The sequence below is a fragment of the Bos taurus genome, chromosome 1 (genome assembly GCF_002263795.3).
Source record: "Bos taurus isolate L1 Dominette 01449 registration number 42190680 breed Hereford chromosome 1, ARS-UCD2.0, whole genome shotgun sequence".
Lineage (NCBI taxonomy): Eukaryota > Metazoa > Chordata > Mammalia > Artiodactyla > Bovidae > Bos > Bos taurus.
The window spans coordinates 74,092,078-74,105,124 of record NC_037328.1 but is presented as its reverse complement, the minus strand read 5'-3'; the positions used below and the strand labels follow the sequence as shown (position 1 = coordinate 74,105,124).

At 40.2% G+C, this 13,047-nt stretch overlaps 1 protein-coding gene across 1 annotated transcript in view; it reads right to left on the bottom strand.

Moving 5' to 3' along the window:
* ATP13A5 (ATPase 13A5) overlaps positions 1 to 13,047 on the bottom strand; it is a 116,551-nt gene that overhangs the window by 54,653 nt on the left and 48,851 nt on the right. The window contains exons 9-11 of the mRNA XM_010801266.4: positions 12,322 to 12,450; positions 4,912 to 5,082; positions 2,392 to 2,549 (exon numbers count right to left, since the gene is read on the bottom strand). Of these exons, the coding sequence (XP_010799568.1) occupies positions 2,392 to 2,549; positions 4,912 to 5,082; positions 12,322 to 12,450 (458 nt within the window). The remainder of the gene's footprint in view (positions 1 to 2,391; positions 2,550 to 4,911; positions 5,083 to 12,321; positions 12,451 to 13,047) is intronic.

Here is a 13,047-nt window from a genome sequence, read left to right as displayed (position 1 = left end):
CCATCAGGCATTTGCACACCCCCTGGACCCCTGGTCACTGGAACTAGACTTGAGTTGTAATAGTTCACACATGGCCTGACTGTTGCTTTCTCAACAGTTCTACAAACTCCTCTGGCACAGCAGCTGTGCCTCGTTCATCTTTGAAGTCACCTTGGAATTCATCTTACTCGTCACCAGATGCAGAGCCTAGCACCTTCTGACACACAGAAGGTGCTCAACACATGCGTGGAGTGCCTGGAAGCCTGATGAAAACTAGGACCAGGATTCTGCCAAGATCTCAGCATATATTCACTGCTCTGGGTAAGCCAATAATAAAACTAGCTGTTCTCAATGGATACACACCCTGGAATAAGCACTGTGTACACACACTGTTTATTTACTCCTGACAACCACCTTGCAATGTAAATACTGTTATTTCTTCCATTTAACAGAAGAGGAAACTAAGACCTAAAAAAGTAAACAACTTTCCCAAGGCCACATGCTGGTTAAATGGTGAGGATATAATCCCTAGTCTGTTCATCTAGAGGGAGGGCACAAATGTGTGATTGATATGTCATATTACCAAGCCAAGTCTCACAGAATCAGGATTCCAGGCAATCTACTGAGGATCACAGGACTAATAAAGGCAGGGCTGAGGTCAAATCATAGGCTGCATAATTTTCCCATGCTCTGTTAACGAATGGCTTTCCCTCTACAACCTTGCCTAGGTTTTTATGAAATGACCTTGATTTTAGCCATAAAGTTCTCTTTTCAGTATTGGAAACATAGATTCAAGTTTAGTAACAATGGCTACTTGGCACATCTTCGGGCCAATTCTAGTTTATCATGAAATCCATCATTTCCGGATTTTTCCAACCCCAGCTACAGAGGAGCTTTAACCCAGGAGACTCAGCCCTGCCTAATGCTGAGCCAGTGCAGAGAGAAGCAACCAAAAGGTCCGCAGGTCCAGACCTACAAGACGATGGGATGTGCAATGAGAATGCTGCGTTGGTATGTACCGGACATTGAGTCTTGCCCAAGAAACTATCATATGCTATCACCACCAGGGCTTCCTGGCCCATAGGAGAGGGCTTTTGCTTGTTTTCCTGCTCAAAGCTCATGTTTCCCAGATGAAACTGGCACGCTGCCTCAAATTCCAGCCCCACTGGTTTTGACTTTCTGCCTCACTCTTTCCAGACTCTATTCTACTGGTGCCCATGTGCCCTGGCCTCCTCTAACCTCCTTCCCCCTAGAAATGCTCTCTGACGGTTTATTTCAGATTGCAATGACTATGCAGAGCTCAGGTTTGAACATGGCATTGCCTAAAAATTCTCATGACTGCCTTTGCCTCTCCCACACTCAACACACACACTTCTCTATGCCATCACCAATGCCATCAGTTTGGGCATTTTAGAGTCCACTCATGCCCAGTTTCATACCTGTGTGTGGATCCTTCTATTCACAATGTTTTATTCTCCCCTATAAGCCCACACTGCTAAGATCCCAGCATGTTTTATAGAAGAGACTGCAAAGTTGATAACAGAATCAGATTCTTAGGACCAGAAAGGACCTCATGGGTTATTTGTGACAATTCTTTCCTGCACAGCCATCACAACTATTCAGAGAGACATCCAAACAAAACCAGACATCATGAAGCTTATAAAGGGAAGTGGGGATCCATACAGTACACAACTGTACAACCAGACATTCAATTTCATCTCAGAACCTAACGAGAACACAGGGCAGCTCATTGACTGCATGGTGTGTTGAGTATTCCCTTGACAATGTACACACTCAAATACATCAACACTTTAAAATAGTCCAAACGTCTAGGCATGGCATTCAATATCCCCTTTAATCTAATCTAATCCTACCTTAATAGATTCATCTCATAACTGCTCGCTAGTTCCAGAATTCCTTTGTGTTTTTCTTCCTTTGCATTTTTGCCATTCAAATGTGTATATCCTTACTGCTTTCTAATCTTAAGACCAAATCTTCCCCATCCTATAATGTTTGAGAAGCATGTATTTCCTCTGAGGGAACATGTATTCCTCTGGGCTTGGATATAACAAATGCCACACATGAAGTAACTTTTCACTCCCATCCAGGTGGTGAAAGGAGCTGTGAACCTCACAACTTTTAATAGTTACACCTTCCAATATAATTTCCACTAATCACATGTGGCTATTTTAATTTTTAAAAATTGAAAATTTATTTCCTTTATTACACCAACACATTTCAAGTGCTCAGTGAACACATAGTTAATGGCTAGCAAGTTGACCAGTGTAGAGATATAGAATATTTTCATCATTCTAGAAAGCTCTATTGGATGACATTGATTCTAACCCTTTAGTTAGGTTAAGTTCCTTGAGAAAGTTATCCTATTAAAAAGCCCTACCCCCAAGTACTTACTCCATGATACATATATACACCAAGGGCATAGAAAAAACCCATGATTCCAAGGAAGGCCAGGGACACTATGAACTTGAAGGCATCATTGTACAGTTTGAAGTTCAGAGGCCGGGGGTAGAGGATGGATCTCACCAAGTCCCCTTTGGCTGTACTGTAACCTACATGAAGATAATCACAAGTGGTGTAAGGTCCTTTAATACATTTTCCCCTAAAACCAAAAAGAAAAAAATGGTTTGCATTGAATTAAGAATTAGTTAATAGAGTCATTTGAATATGGAATTAAAACAGCATTGTTGTGACCTAACAGTTTTACATTTATTATTCTTCCAAATTGCCAGGAATAATAAATGTTGTTCACTTAGCCCTTCTCAATTTCTCTTGCTCTGGGGGTCAGTGCTTCAGTGGCTCAAACAATGTAACCCCTACTTCACATATGGGGATGAGGAAAAGACCAAGGAGCTGATGAAGGCAATGACCAGAGAACAAGAGATGCTGAGAGAAGAAGACTTAAAGAAAAATATGTGTTGAAAGTAATGGAAAATTAAGAGAAAAGTAAAGCACAAGTCCAAGTAATTTTATATGCCTCTGGTCATGTTATTCTTAAATTCAAAAACCTTCCAAACCACACACATTTTAGAATAAAGTTCAAATTTGTAGGCCTGGCATTTGAGGTCTCCTGCCTCACTAGGCTTATCCCTAGTCCCTGCTCCCTGCTCCCAGAGACCTCCATGCATTCCTTCTTTTATGTTTCTTAGATACAAATTAGCCTATTTTTCCAGCTCTCTGTGATTGGTTAAATCCTTCCCTTTTATCAGGTTTGGCTCAAAATACCATCTCTTCAAATAAGTATTTCCAGAATTCTACTCCCATATTTCATAATCAAAGTAATTTCTCCCTCTGTCTGTAATTTAGAGCTGGTATTTGCCAGTTTTAAGAAAGGATAAAAACCAACTTGGTTGTATGACATCCCTCTATGCACTGTGTTTTGTAGGCTATAGATCCATCTGTCTCTTGTATCAGATCATAATCTTCTTTGAGGGCAAAGAGTATCTCACATTTGCTTTTCTTTAGCCCTCTATGCATAGCACTTAGTAGATACTCATTCATCTCTAAAGTACTGGCAAAAAGATTGACTACTATATATTCCAGACATGAATCAGTATTGTAAGTATAGTGAAAGTGAAATCGTTCAGTCGTGTCTGACTCTTTGCAACCCCATGGACTGTAGCCTACGAGACTCCTCCATCCATGGAATTTTTCAGGCAAGAGAACTGGAGTGGGTTGCCATTTCCAAGCATGCTTTAATCCCACTTCTTGATGAACATCTGCTCTCCTCAAACATGGCTTTGTAGACTTTGAAGGAAAACAGCCAAATTTTCTCTAATCTGTTGCTTTAGCATTTTACAAGCTTAGATCAGGAGTTTTCATGATCTACACCTATTAGCTTTTTCTTAGGCAGCAGCTTGAGGGATATTCTCATGTCCACTGACTACTTTGAGCATAAAAACCCCTCAAACCTTGATATTTGTATTAAAAAACTAGGTAGAACAGTTGAATCACAGACTAAACTAAAGCATAGAAATATCAAAATGCAAGATATATTTTGGGTCTATGAATATGTGGGGGGGCAGAAACACAGGTCATGGGTAAATACAGAGCTGAGACCAGATCATGGAAGGTATTGATCATGTAATGTCATGTGAAAGAATGGGACTAATATGGGTCATCTTGAAACACTCTTGAGCATGGTTTTTATGAATTGCTCCAAACTACGTTTTAGAAGTGTCACTTGGTGACAGATTGAGGAATAGGTTAGAGAAAAATTGAACAAGGCATAAAAAAACAATATTTAAGGTGAAAGTTAAAGGGATACTTTCAAATAAATATTTCTTCTGTAATAATTTAGACATGAAATGATAACTTAGATAACACCAACTATGAGGATGAAGAAGAGGGAGGGAGACAGGATGCAGGAGGTATTTGCAGAATCCGTAGGATGTGGTGCCCTATTTGGTAGGAGAGAAAATGAGGAATAAAGACAATATGAAGAAACTTGCTAGAAACTTTCAGCACTAGAGGAGTATGAGTCCCCTTGTAGATGCCTTGACTTTGAAGAATCTTTGGACCTGTTGAAGGCATCCAGTAAAAACCTTGAGATAACAGCCTGGCATATGACTCTTTGAAAATAAAAATTTCTCAAGTGATCATGGTTGAAACTATTTTCTTGGTAATCACTTAGAGAAAGTACAGAGTGAAAAGAGAAGAAGTCTATGGACACATAGTAAATCCAAGAACACAGTTTTGCCTTTGAGGAAGTGTACTTCATCCCCGTATGCACTTCATCACAAACAACAGTATTCACAATGAACAGTTCAGTTGGAAATGGCAGCAACCTGGAATAATAAGCATTTCATTGGAAACCAGAATGTGACAAACTCCATAACTGTAAACAAGATTTCCCTAACCCAGCTCCCCCACCTCTAATCATGGACCATGTTTACAAAAATGGAATCTACTGACCTGTTTGCAAAACGACTGCTCTTACTGACCCCTGCCCAGAGGGCTTGACCTGAATAACTTCTGTTCCACAGAAAAGGACATGCTTCCGATAATCTTCCAAGCTGTGGGATTTCCAGGCTGTGGTGTTCTCTGCGTGGGGCAGTGGTGTCTTTGTAACAGGTATACTTTCTCCTAAAGAAGATGGTATTTTGTTGATTTTGTGTGAACTTGGGTAGTAATTTAGAGCTGGTATTCACCAGTTTCAAGAAAGGATAGAAACCACAGTTAATCTGTTTGTTCATTCCTATCTCAAAAGTCAGATGACTATTCATTCTTAAGGATACTAGTGATGCAAGCAGTGGTATACTTGATTATATTTCAAATATTTGTTTAAGAGTTGCCTATCTTTCCCATACCTAGGAAAGTATGGCCAGTATGGTTTACTGTTTTTTATTTAAAAAGCATCCTATTTTAGAGAAAGGAGTTGCCACTTAATCATTTTCCTAAGTTTTCTTTAAGCCCAGCACTATTCTAGGCATGAAGAAGCTACAAAGCATGTTATTATTAGTTATTATTACTTGCCTCTTATTCACTTGTTTATCTGTCCATTCATCCATTGATTTGGCAAATGTGTCTAAGTGCTTATTCCATACCAGGCATTGCTCTAGATGCTGGCAATGTAATAATGAATAAGACAGAAATTCTGACCTCCTAAAGCTCAGGGAACCAGGCCCATAAATATCAGTAAATAATTAATTAAATTGACAGTGTGGTAAATATTTTGGTAGCAGAACCAGGTGATCTGAAGATCCAACCCAAAAGGAAGATCAGAAAAGATTCTGTGTGCAAGTAATAGGTGACAATTGAAAGGCAATAAGCTCGGTCAGCTTAAGGAGGAGGAGAGAGCATTCTTAGGAGATCTAAGAGAAAGAGCATGGTGTGCTCTGGGTATTAATGGCAGTTGAGGGTGTTTGGAATGTTGAGTTTGGGGTAAAGGAAAGCAGCCCTGGAAGTACAGAGATGGGTGAGAAATGATGCCTGCAGGAAATCTGCACAATATTCTCAGTACTCTTCATGCTGGGGTAGAAGGAGAGGGAAACGGATGAAGATTGTCAAAAGGTACCAACTTCTCAGTAAGGTAAATAAGTAATAGGGATGTAATGTAAACATGATAAATATGATTAACACTGAATATGACCATTACTGCCACATGCTATATATGAAATTTGTTGTAAGAATAAATCCTAAGGGTTCTCATCATAAGGAATTTTTTAAATTTCTTTTTTATTTATTTGTTTTTTGTGAGATGATGGATGTTCACTGAACTTGTAATCATTTCATTATGTAAGTCAAGTCACGCTATACACCTTACATTTATACAGTGCTGTATGTTAATTACATCTCAAATCTCGAAGAAAAAAAATATTCTTCATGATCTTTTTTGGAGCTTGCAGTGAAAGAGAAATTAATGTAACAAGATAGGACCTCTGTTTCCCCTTCCTCTTTCTGGATGACCTCAGCCGTACTTCCATTAATTGGCATGTCTAAAAAGATATCCCAGTAATGCCTAGCTCCATCTTTCCTCTCTCCTGGGCCCTTGTTTGGTGCTTCTCGGTTGTTGGCTGTTCACCCCAACCTGGATATTCTACTAGCCTCTGGAACTCAACATTTCTAAAATCTGTATCAATATATTTAGCCCCAAATTTCCTCTTTAAATTTCGGTTTCTCTTAAGGTCTTACCTTGTTGCTGAGTCACAGATTTATAGTCTCAGAACCATTTTGATTCCTCCTCTTTCCATAATCTGCCTTTTCACAGAATGATTTTCCAAGTCCTAACATACCTTCCTCTGAGTGTCATTCCTGGACTTTTGCATCTAGGTCCCAGTGGCTTAAATGGCAATCATTGTTTGGTTCTTGGTGGTTGCATTAACAATGGATTAGCTGTGATTTGTTTAGCTCTCTGAAGTGCAAACATGTCCTCTGGGTAATTTGAGGCTACCATGGAACTAATCAATCTTTTTTTAAATAAACATCTCAACTTTGAAGTCCTGAATTAGGAAAATCCCCAATCCTTCCTTATGTGTTTTGTCTTTAGTCTCACACGCTACTGTACTCACAAAGCTTCTGATACCAGATGTGTAGGGTTTTTTCCTCCACAACATGCAATTCTGTGACATCAGCTGATTGTCCTATAATTTAACTCAATTAAATTCAATTTTGATACCATCCATCTGGAGATAGTGTCACATCCCACAGGTTAAGGGCTTGGTCCTGTAAGATTGTTCCCACCCCATTCAGATGCAAGTTGCAAATCCAGTTTGTCATCTGTGCTTCTAAAACATGACCCATAAATCGGAGGTTCCCATGATCCCTTCCTTGGATTCAGTTAATTTTATAAAGCAGCTCACAGAATTCAGGGAGATGCCTACTTACATTTAGCTGTTTATTAAAGAGTATTATAAAGGACACAGATGGACAACCAGGTGAAGGGGTACCTGGGGGACGGTCTGGGAGAGTTCTGAGTACAGGAACTTCTGTCCCCCTGGAGTTGGGGTGCATCATATTCCTGGTATGTGGGTGTGCTCATTCACCTGGAAGCTCTTTGAACCCCATACTATTAGGATTTTATGGAAGCTTCCTCATGTAGATATGATTAATTATCAACTCCATTTCCAGCCTTTCTTCCCTCTATAGAGAATGGGGGTTGAGGTTGAAAATTCCAAGTTTCTAATCATGGTTTGGTCTTTCTGGGGACCAGCCCCCATCCAGGAGCCATCCAGGTATCCACCAACAGCGGCCTCATGAGAACAAGAGACGCTCCTAGTGCTTTTATCAAGTAGGAATTTACAAGTGTTTCAAGAGCCCTGTGCCAGGAACTGGGTCAGAGACTAACATATCTATTTTCTCTTATCTCCCGTTCTCCTAATTGTTCCTCCCCTCCAGTCCCCCCTTTCAGTCTTCCCAAACCATTTCCAGATGAATCCTAACAGAGGCTCCTTTTATTATCTCATTCTTTTCTCAAAAATCCTTCAACCTTTTCAGTTGCCATTGCTAATAAGCCTCAAACTCTCCTGCTAGGTTGTCAGAGCCACCACCATCTGAGCATCCATGGCTGTTATCACTCTACACAGACTTCAGCTAAACCAGGCCATGGATGTATTCTATTACTGACTCCCATTCTTTGCCAGGATTCTTCCTCTACTTTCCCTAATGGATGTACAACCAGATATCTCAGATACAAAGAAAATCAGCTCGGAGTTCAAAAAGAATAAGCTTCAGAGACAAAATAAAAATGCCAATAACACTTCTGGGCTCATAGCTTTAAAAAGCACTAGAATTGGTTGAAACTGTCATCAGATTTTTGCTATTCAATTAGCAAGATAATGTTATATTTCCTACTTGGAAATACAGTTATACTGATTATAGTTACACAAGTTTAGGTTCTTTCTTGTGATCTAGGTAATATCAGAAGACAAGGACTTTGACATTTAAAATTTTTATATTCAGCATTTTCCCAGGGAATCCCAGGAAAGGATGGATTCTCCTAACAAAAGTTTGGATATCTATGTAGGCTGGAGAGGGTTTCAGAAGGAAAGACACTCACAGCCAACTGTTCACTTGGCTTCTGAGACCCGAAGATCCTGGATGCTGTGAAATTGAAACTCCCTCCTTTGTCCACAATGAGCCAGATGTCTCTACATGGTGACAGTGTTTTGAAAGGTCAGGTCCTTGTTTATTTATACTTCTGGGACCATCAGATTATAAACTACTTGAGGGCAGGGACCTTTTCTCATTTCTCTTGTTGATTCCAGCATACAGTTCAGTGCTGGCACATAGCAGGCATCTCTGAAACTTTATTGAATAAATGGATGAATGAGTGAATAAATGAAAGAAAGACAGGAGTGAGAGAGAAGAAGAAAGGAAAACAGGAAGAGAGGAGAAGATCTGATCTATCCACTGACTACAAGCTAGTCTGACAGGATATAAATATGAAATAACCTCTTAGGGGAATTCCTGTGTCCAGCTCAGACCACTACCTGATTCTGCACATACGATTCAAATAGATCAGTAATTCTAATGAGCAGAGGGAGGGTGAGGGACTGTGGCAGAGTGAAAGTTACCCCTCCCCCTCATAATTATCCCTAAGAGAACGAGGAACAGTAGTTGCAAGCGTAGGCTCTGGGGACAAAATGGCTGGGTTTAAGTATTTTATTTCCTTCATAGAACTTCCTGTTATTGGGAATTTATGTCATTTATCTGCCTTCATGTTTTCTGTCCTCCCACTAGAGTCCGCTCCATGAGGGCAGAAATCTGCCTGTTCACTGCTGTCTCCCCAGCACCTAGTAGAGCGTCTGCTCCATAGTGGGGGCTAATAAACATTTGTTGAATGAATGAATGAACGAATAAACAAATGAATTCTACTTTCAGCTCTACCACTTTCAAGCTGTGTAACCTTAGGCAAATAAATTACCCTCTCGGGACCTCAGATTCTCTCACTTTGCAGAGCTGTGCATTGAATGAAAAAACATGTGTAAAATGCTAGCATAACACCTAATATTTATGAGAGCTAAGAAAAATTAGCTATTGCTACCAGGAAAAAATTTCTCCCCACAGTACTCCTTTTTTCCTCTGGACCCTTCGGGAAGAGCTAAATCTTGAAGGGGATCACTGTCTCAGGAGGCACAAGAAAAGAGCAAGGGACTGGCTTTTGAGTTTCAAAAGCCACTCATAAATTTACCATATATTTTAGAGACCACCTGAGCGAAAGAAGAAAGCTTTTCTGCTCATCATGCCTTTCTTTTACTACTTTTCTAGCCAAATAAAAATCCAAAGAGTAGGAATTGGAAGAAAGTCTAAAGAGAGCTTGGATATTGTATGTCTATGAGAGAAGGGGCCCGAACCAAACTAAGACATGGAAACATTCTAGAAGTTTGTGGAAACTGAGAGCAAACGTCGCCGGGGTCTGCCTCATTTCCTGGTAGATAGGTCCCCGACGTTCCCCGAGCTCTGAGTGGCATGAGGCAACCACAGAGAGGAGCGTGTCCTAGACCAGAGGCCTCTCCCCAGTACCTGGCACAACTTCTGTAGCCAGACTAGAATGGGGGGCGTGGGGGCGGGGCTCCTGCTAACTGCTGGGGAGCTCCTGCTAACTGCTGGGATACCTGACTTATATCAGATGCTTCACACCACACACTTTCAAGAATGGCCAAATTTGAAGCCAAAATTAAAATGAAGCGTAGGTATAAAATAAAGTTGAGCTTTTTGCCTAGTGGAGTTTATGACGAGAGGATGAGGTTAAGATGATGCTAAGGAAAATTCTGCAATGCGCATGTGCTATAAATGGGACTAATCCTGAGAAAGGAAAAGGCAAGGAGACACAAAACAAAAAAACAGTACCTGTACCCATCCTAGAATCATTGTATTCACTCCTATGGTCCCTCATGCCTGGAAGCCAATCCACCTCCAACTTGGCCCCTTTCACTCATTAGCTGAGCAGCCCTAGTCTCTTCACTTCAGTTTCCCTTTCTGTAAATTGGGTATTATAATAGTGCCTAGTCTAATTTGTTTTATGTTACAATGAAGTGAGATATAAAAGTTGTTTATGCAAGTATAAATTGCTATAGAGATGCTAGGAATATTTGCTACTCTTCTTACATAAAGACTTCTGTATATGTAAAGGACTATTTTTGCACATGGAGGATATTACCTGAGTCACATTTATGAACACATACTCAAGAAATACAGTTGCAGTTTCAGGAATCTAACCTTAATCTAATTACTCCATCAGGATCCTTCCCAGGAATACATAGTGAGTGGGAGGATCTAGGCAAGCTATGTAATAAAATATTCAAAGCATGCTGGTACTGAGGTCTTTTTCAAGAAATTAATGAGAAAGAGATGGCTATATTTCTATTTTATGTGTTTATCTCTAAAGTTGACTTTATCAATACTTAGGCTGCATAGATATTAATACTGATGACTTTGTTTTTCCTGAAACAGGCCCTCAGAAAAGCCACTGACCATTTGAGGTCATTTTAGTTCAACTTTGCACATTTGTTAAAAGGTGACATTTTTGCGTTTGCTGCTTCTCTGGGACTTTCTGAGTTTTCCTAAGAATCAGGCAAGCATGATCCTCCAGGTCAGATGACCCAGGGGAGTAAACCCTGCTGTGTGTCCCCTCTCTAGTCTCACTGCCACGCTCTCTGTTGCCTTCAGAGACACTGTTCTTGGTTGTCAGGCTATTGGAAATGAGAGATAGTTGTTGCCTCTGAGTGAAGAGCACGGTTTTCTTGGGTGTGAGGTTTGTACTTGAGGTACTATGGCAACATTCTGGATGAGAGATATGATCAGTATGCAAATCGTCAACACTACCATTACAAGGCAGTTAGATCTTAACACATTAAAGGGGTATTTTGTAATTATACTGCACATATTTATGTTTACTGCATTTTCTTGTCTCAGTTTTAAATTAAGCAGGCTCATCTTTAATGGGAAATATGCTTCTGTTGAACAATTTAGGAATTAGAGAATGACTCTCTTTATGTTTAGGTGATGTTAAAAAATGTTGTGCATGTGTTTTTTCTTTTCCTTGTCTTACACTATTTGGAAACAGAAAAATGCACCAACTGTAAACACAAAAGACCAATAATTTCTTTTTCATGTTTCCATATGGTTCTTTTCTTCTTTAATTAAGATGCCCTGTGTATTTTCTTCTTCTTCTTCTTCTTCTTCTTTTTTTCTTTTTGGCTTAAAGAATATGTTATAGATAGAGCCTTACTAATTACTCAAATTCAAATGGACTGTACACAAATGAGGACAAGGACAGTTCAAGCCGTAACTAGAAAACCAGTTTTATGCTCAGTGAGATCAACTGGAAACACAATTCTAAAGAACAGAACTGTTTTACTGCCTTTCTGGAAGACCCAACTCAATCTTTCTCCCACTGAAAACTGGGGCTCAGTTTTCCATCTACAGAATACAGGGCTGGATAAAGTCCCTATGCCCTGTCAATTGTGAGCTGACGGTTTTAGTCTGTGTTTTGTTCGAACAGGTGTATAAACCATCCTCATATTTATAAAGAGATTGTGCATCAAATAGTAGGATCTTCTCACCCAACTCTAAACTCAAAGCATCTTATTCATCTCACTCATGGGGTAGTTAATTAATTACAAGTTGTATCAGTCTTTTCTTCTAGGTTCATATGTATTGTGGTTTTCATTCTGATATTTTAAAATTTCCTTATCTACATATATTGCTTTCATTCACATGAATAGCCTGGATGTGTCTTCCCCATCTATCTCTCAATACCTTTGTGGTTGTTCAGTCACTAAGTTGTGTACATAAAGCAGGTAAGTGTATGCTGATCTGCTTTGCTCACTTGGCCTGGTTGTTGGAAGGAAAGAAAGAGGAAGCTCCATGACAACTGCCTACCTGTGAGCATGCCTTCATTCACCACGCAGCTTCCATCAATCAGAACAGCATCGCAAGGCAATGAAAGCTTTCCTGGAAGAATAAGAACATCTCCGGGAACCAAGAGACGGGATTCCAGCTCTTGCAAACCTATATAGGAGCAACATTTTCATGATCAGATGAACTTTTCATGTTTTTACCTAACAATCAAAACAGCTGAGAACTCTTATCAACTTTTTGCTCAAGAACTACCCTGCATGCTCACCTGCTCCAGCCTCTTTCCACTCAATTGCAGATTCCCAGAAAACTAGGATTAGGGAATTGGTGTCTGGGTCTTAGGAAAGGATTTGCTCAGCAATAAGATCCCATCTTGATCCTAGTACCTGGGACAGCACTCTGTCCACAGGAGACCCTTAAAGGGCATTGGTCCATGGAAGAGTGCCCCTTTGCGTCTGCTTACATCCTTTAGCTGGGTTCCTGACCCCCTATAGCACACTCAGTACTTGGATCAGGGCCCATGTAAACACTCCAGACAACTTCCACTGCTCTGGAGTACAGCTCCTCACTTCTTGCTGCGAGCCATGGTCACCTCAGCCCAGGTAACTCGGAGCAAATGCCCACTGTCCATCCAGTCATCCATAAGCCTTATACAGGTCTGGTTTCCATATAACAGATACAAATATATGTTGCTGGGTCTGTTTGAGATGGTTAGTTAGCAAATCAAAAAGCCTTAAGAAGGCTTACCCA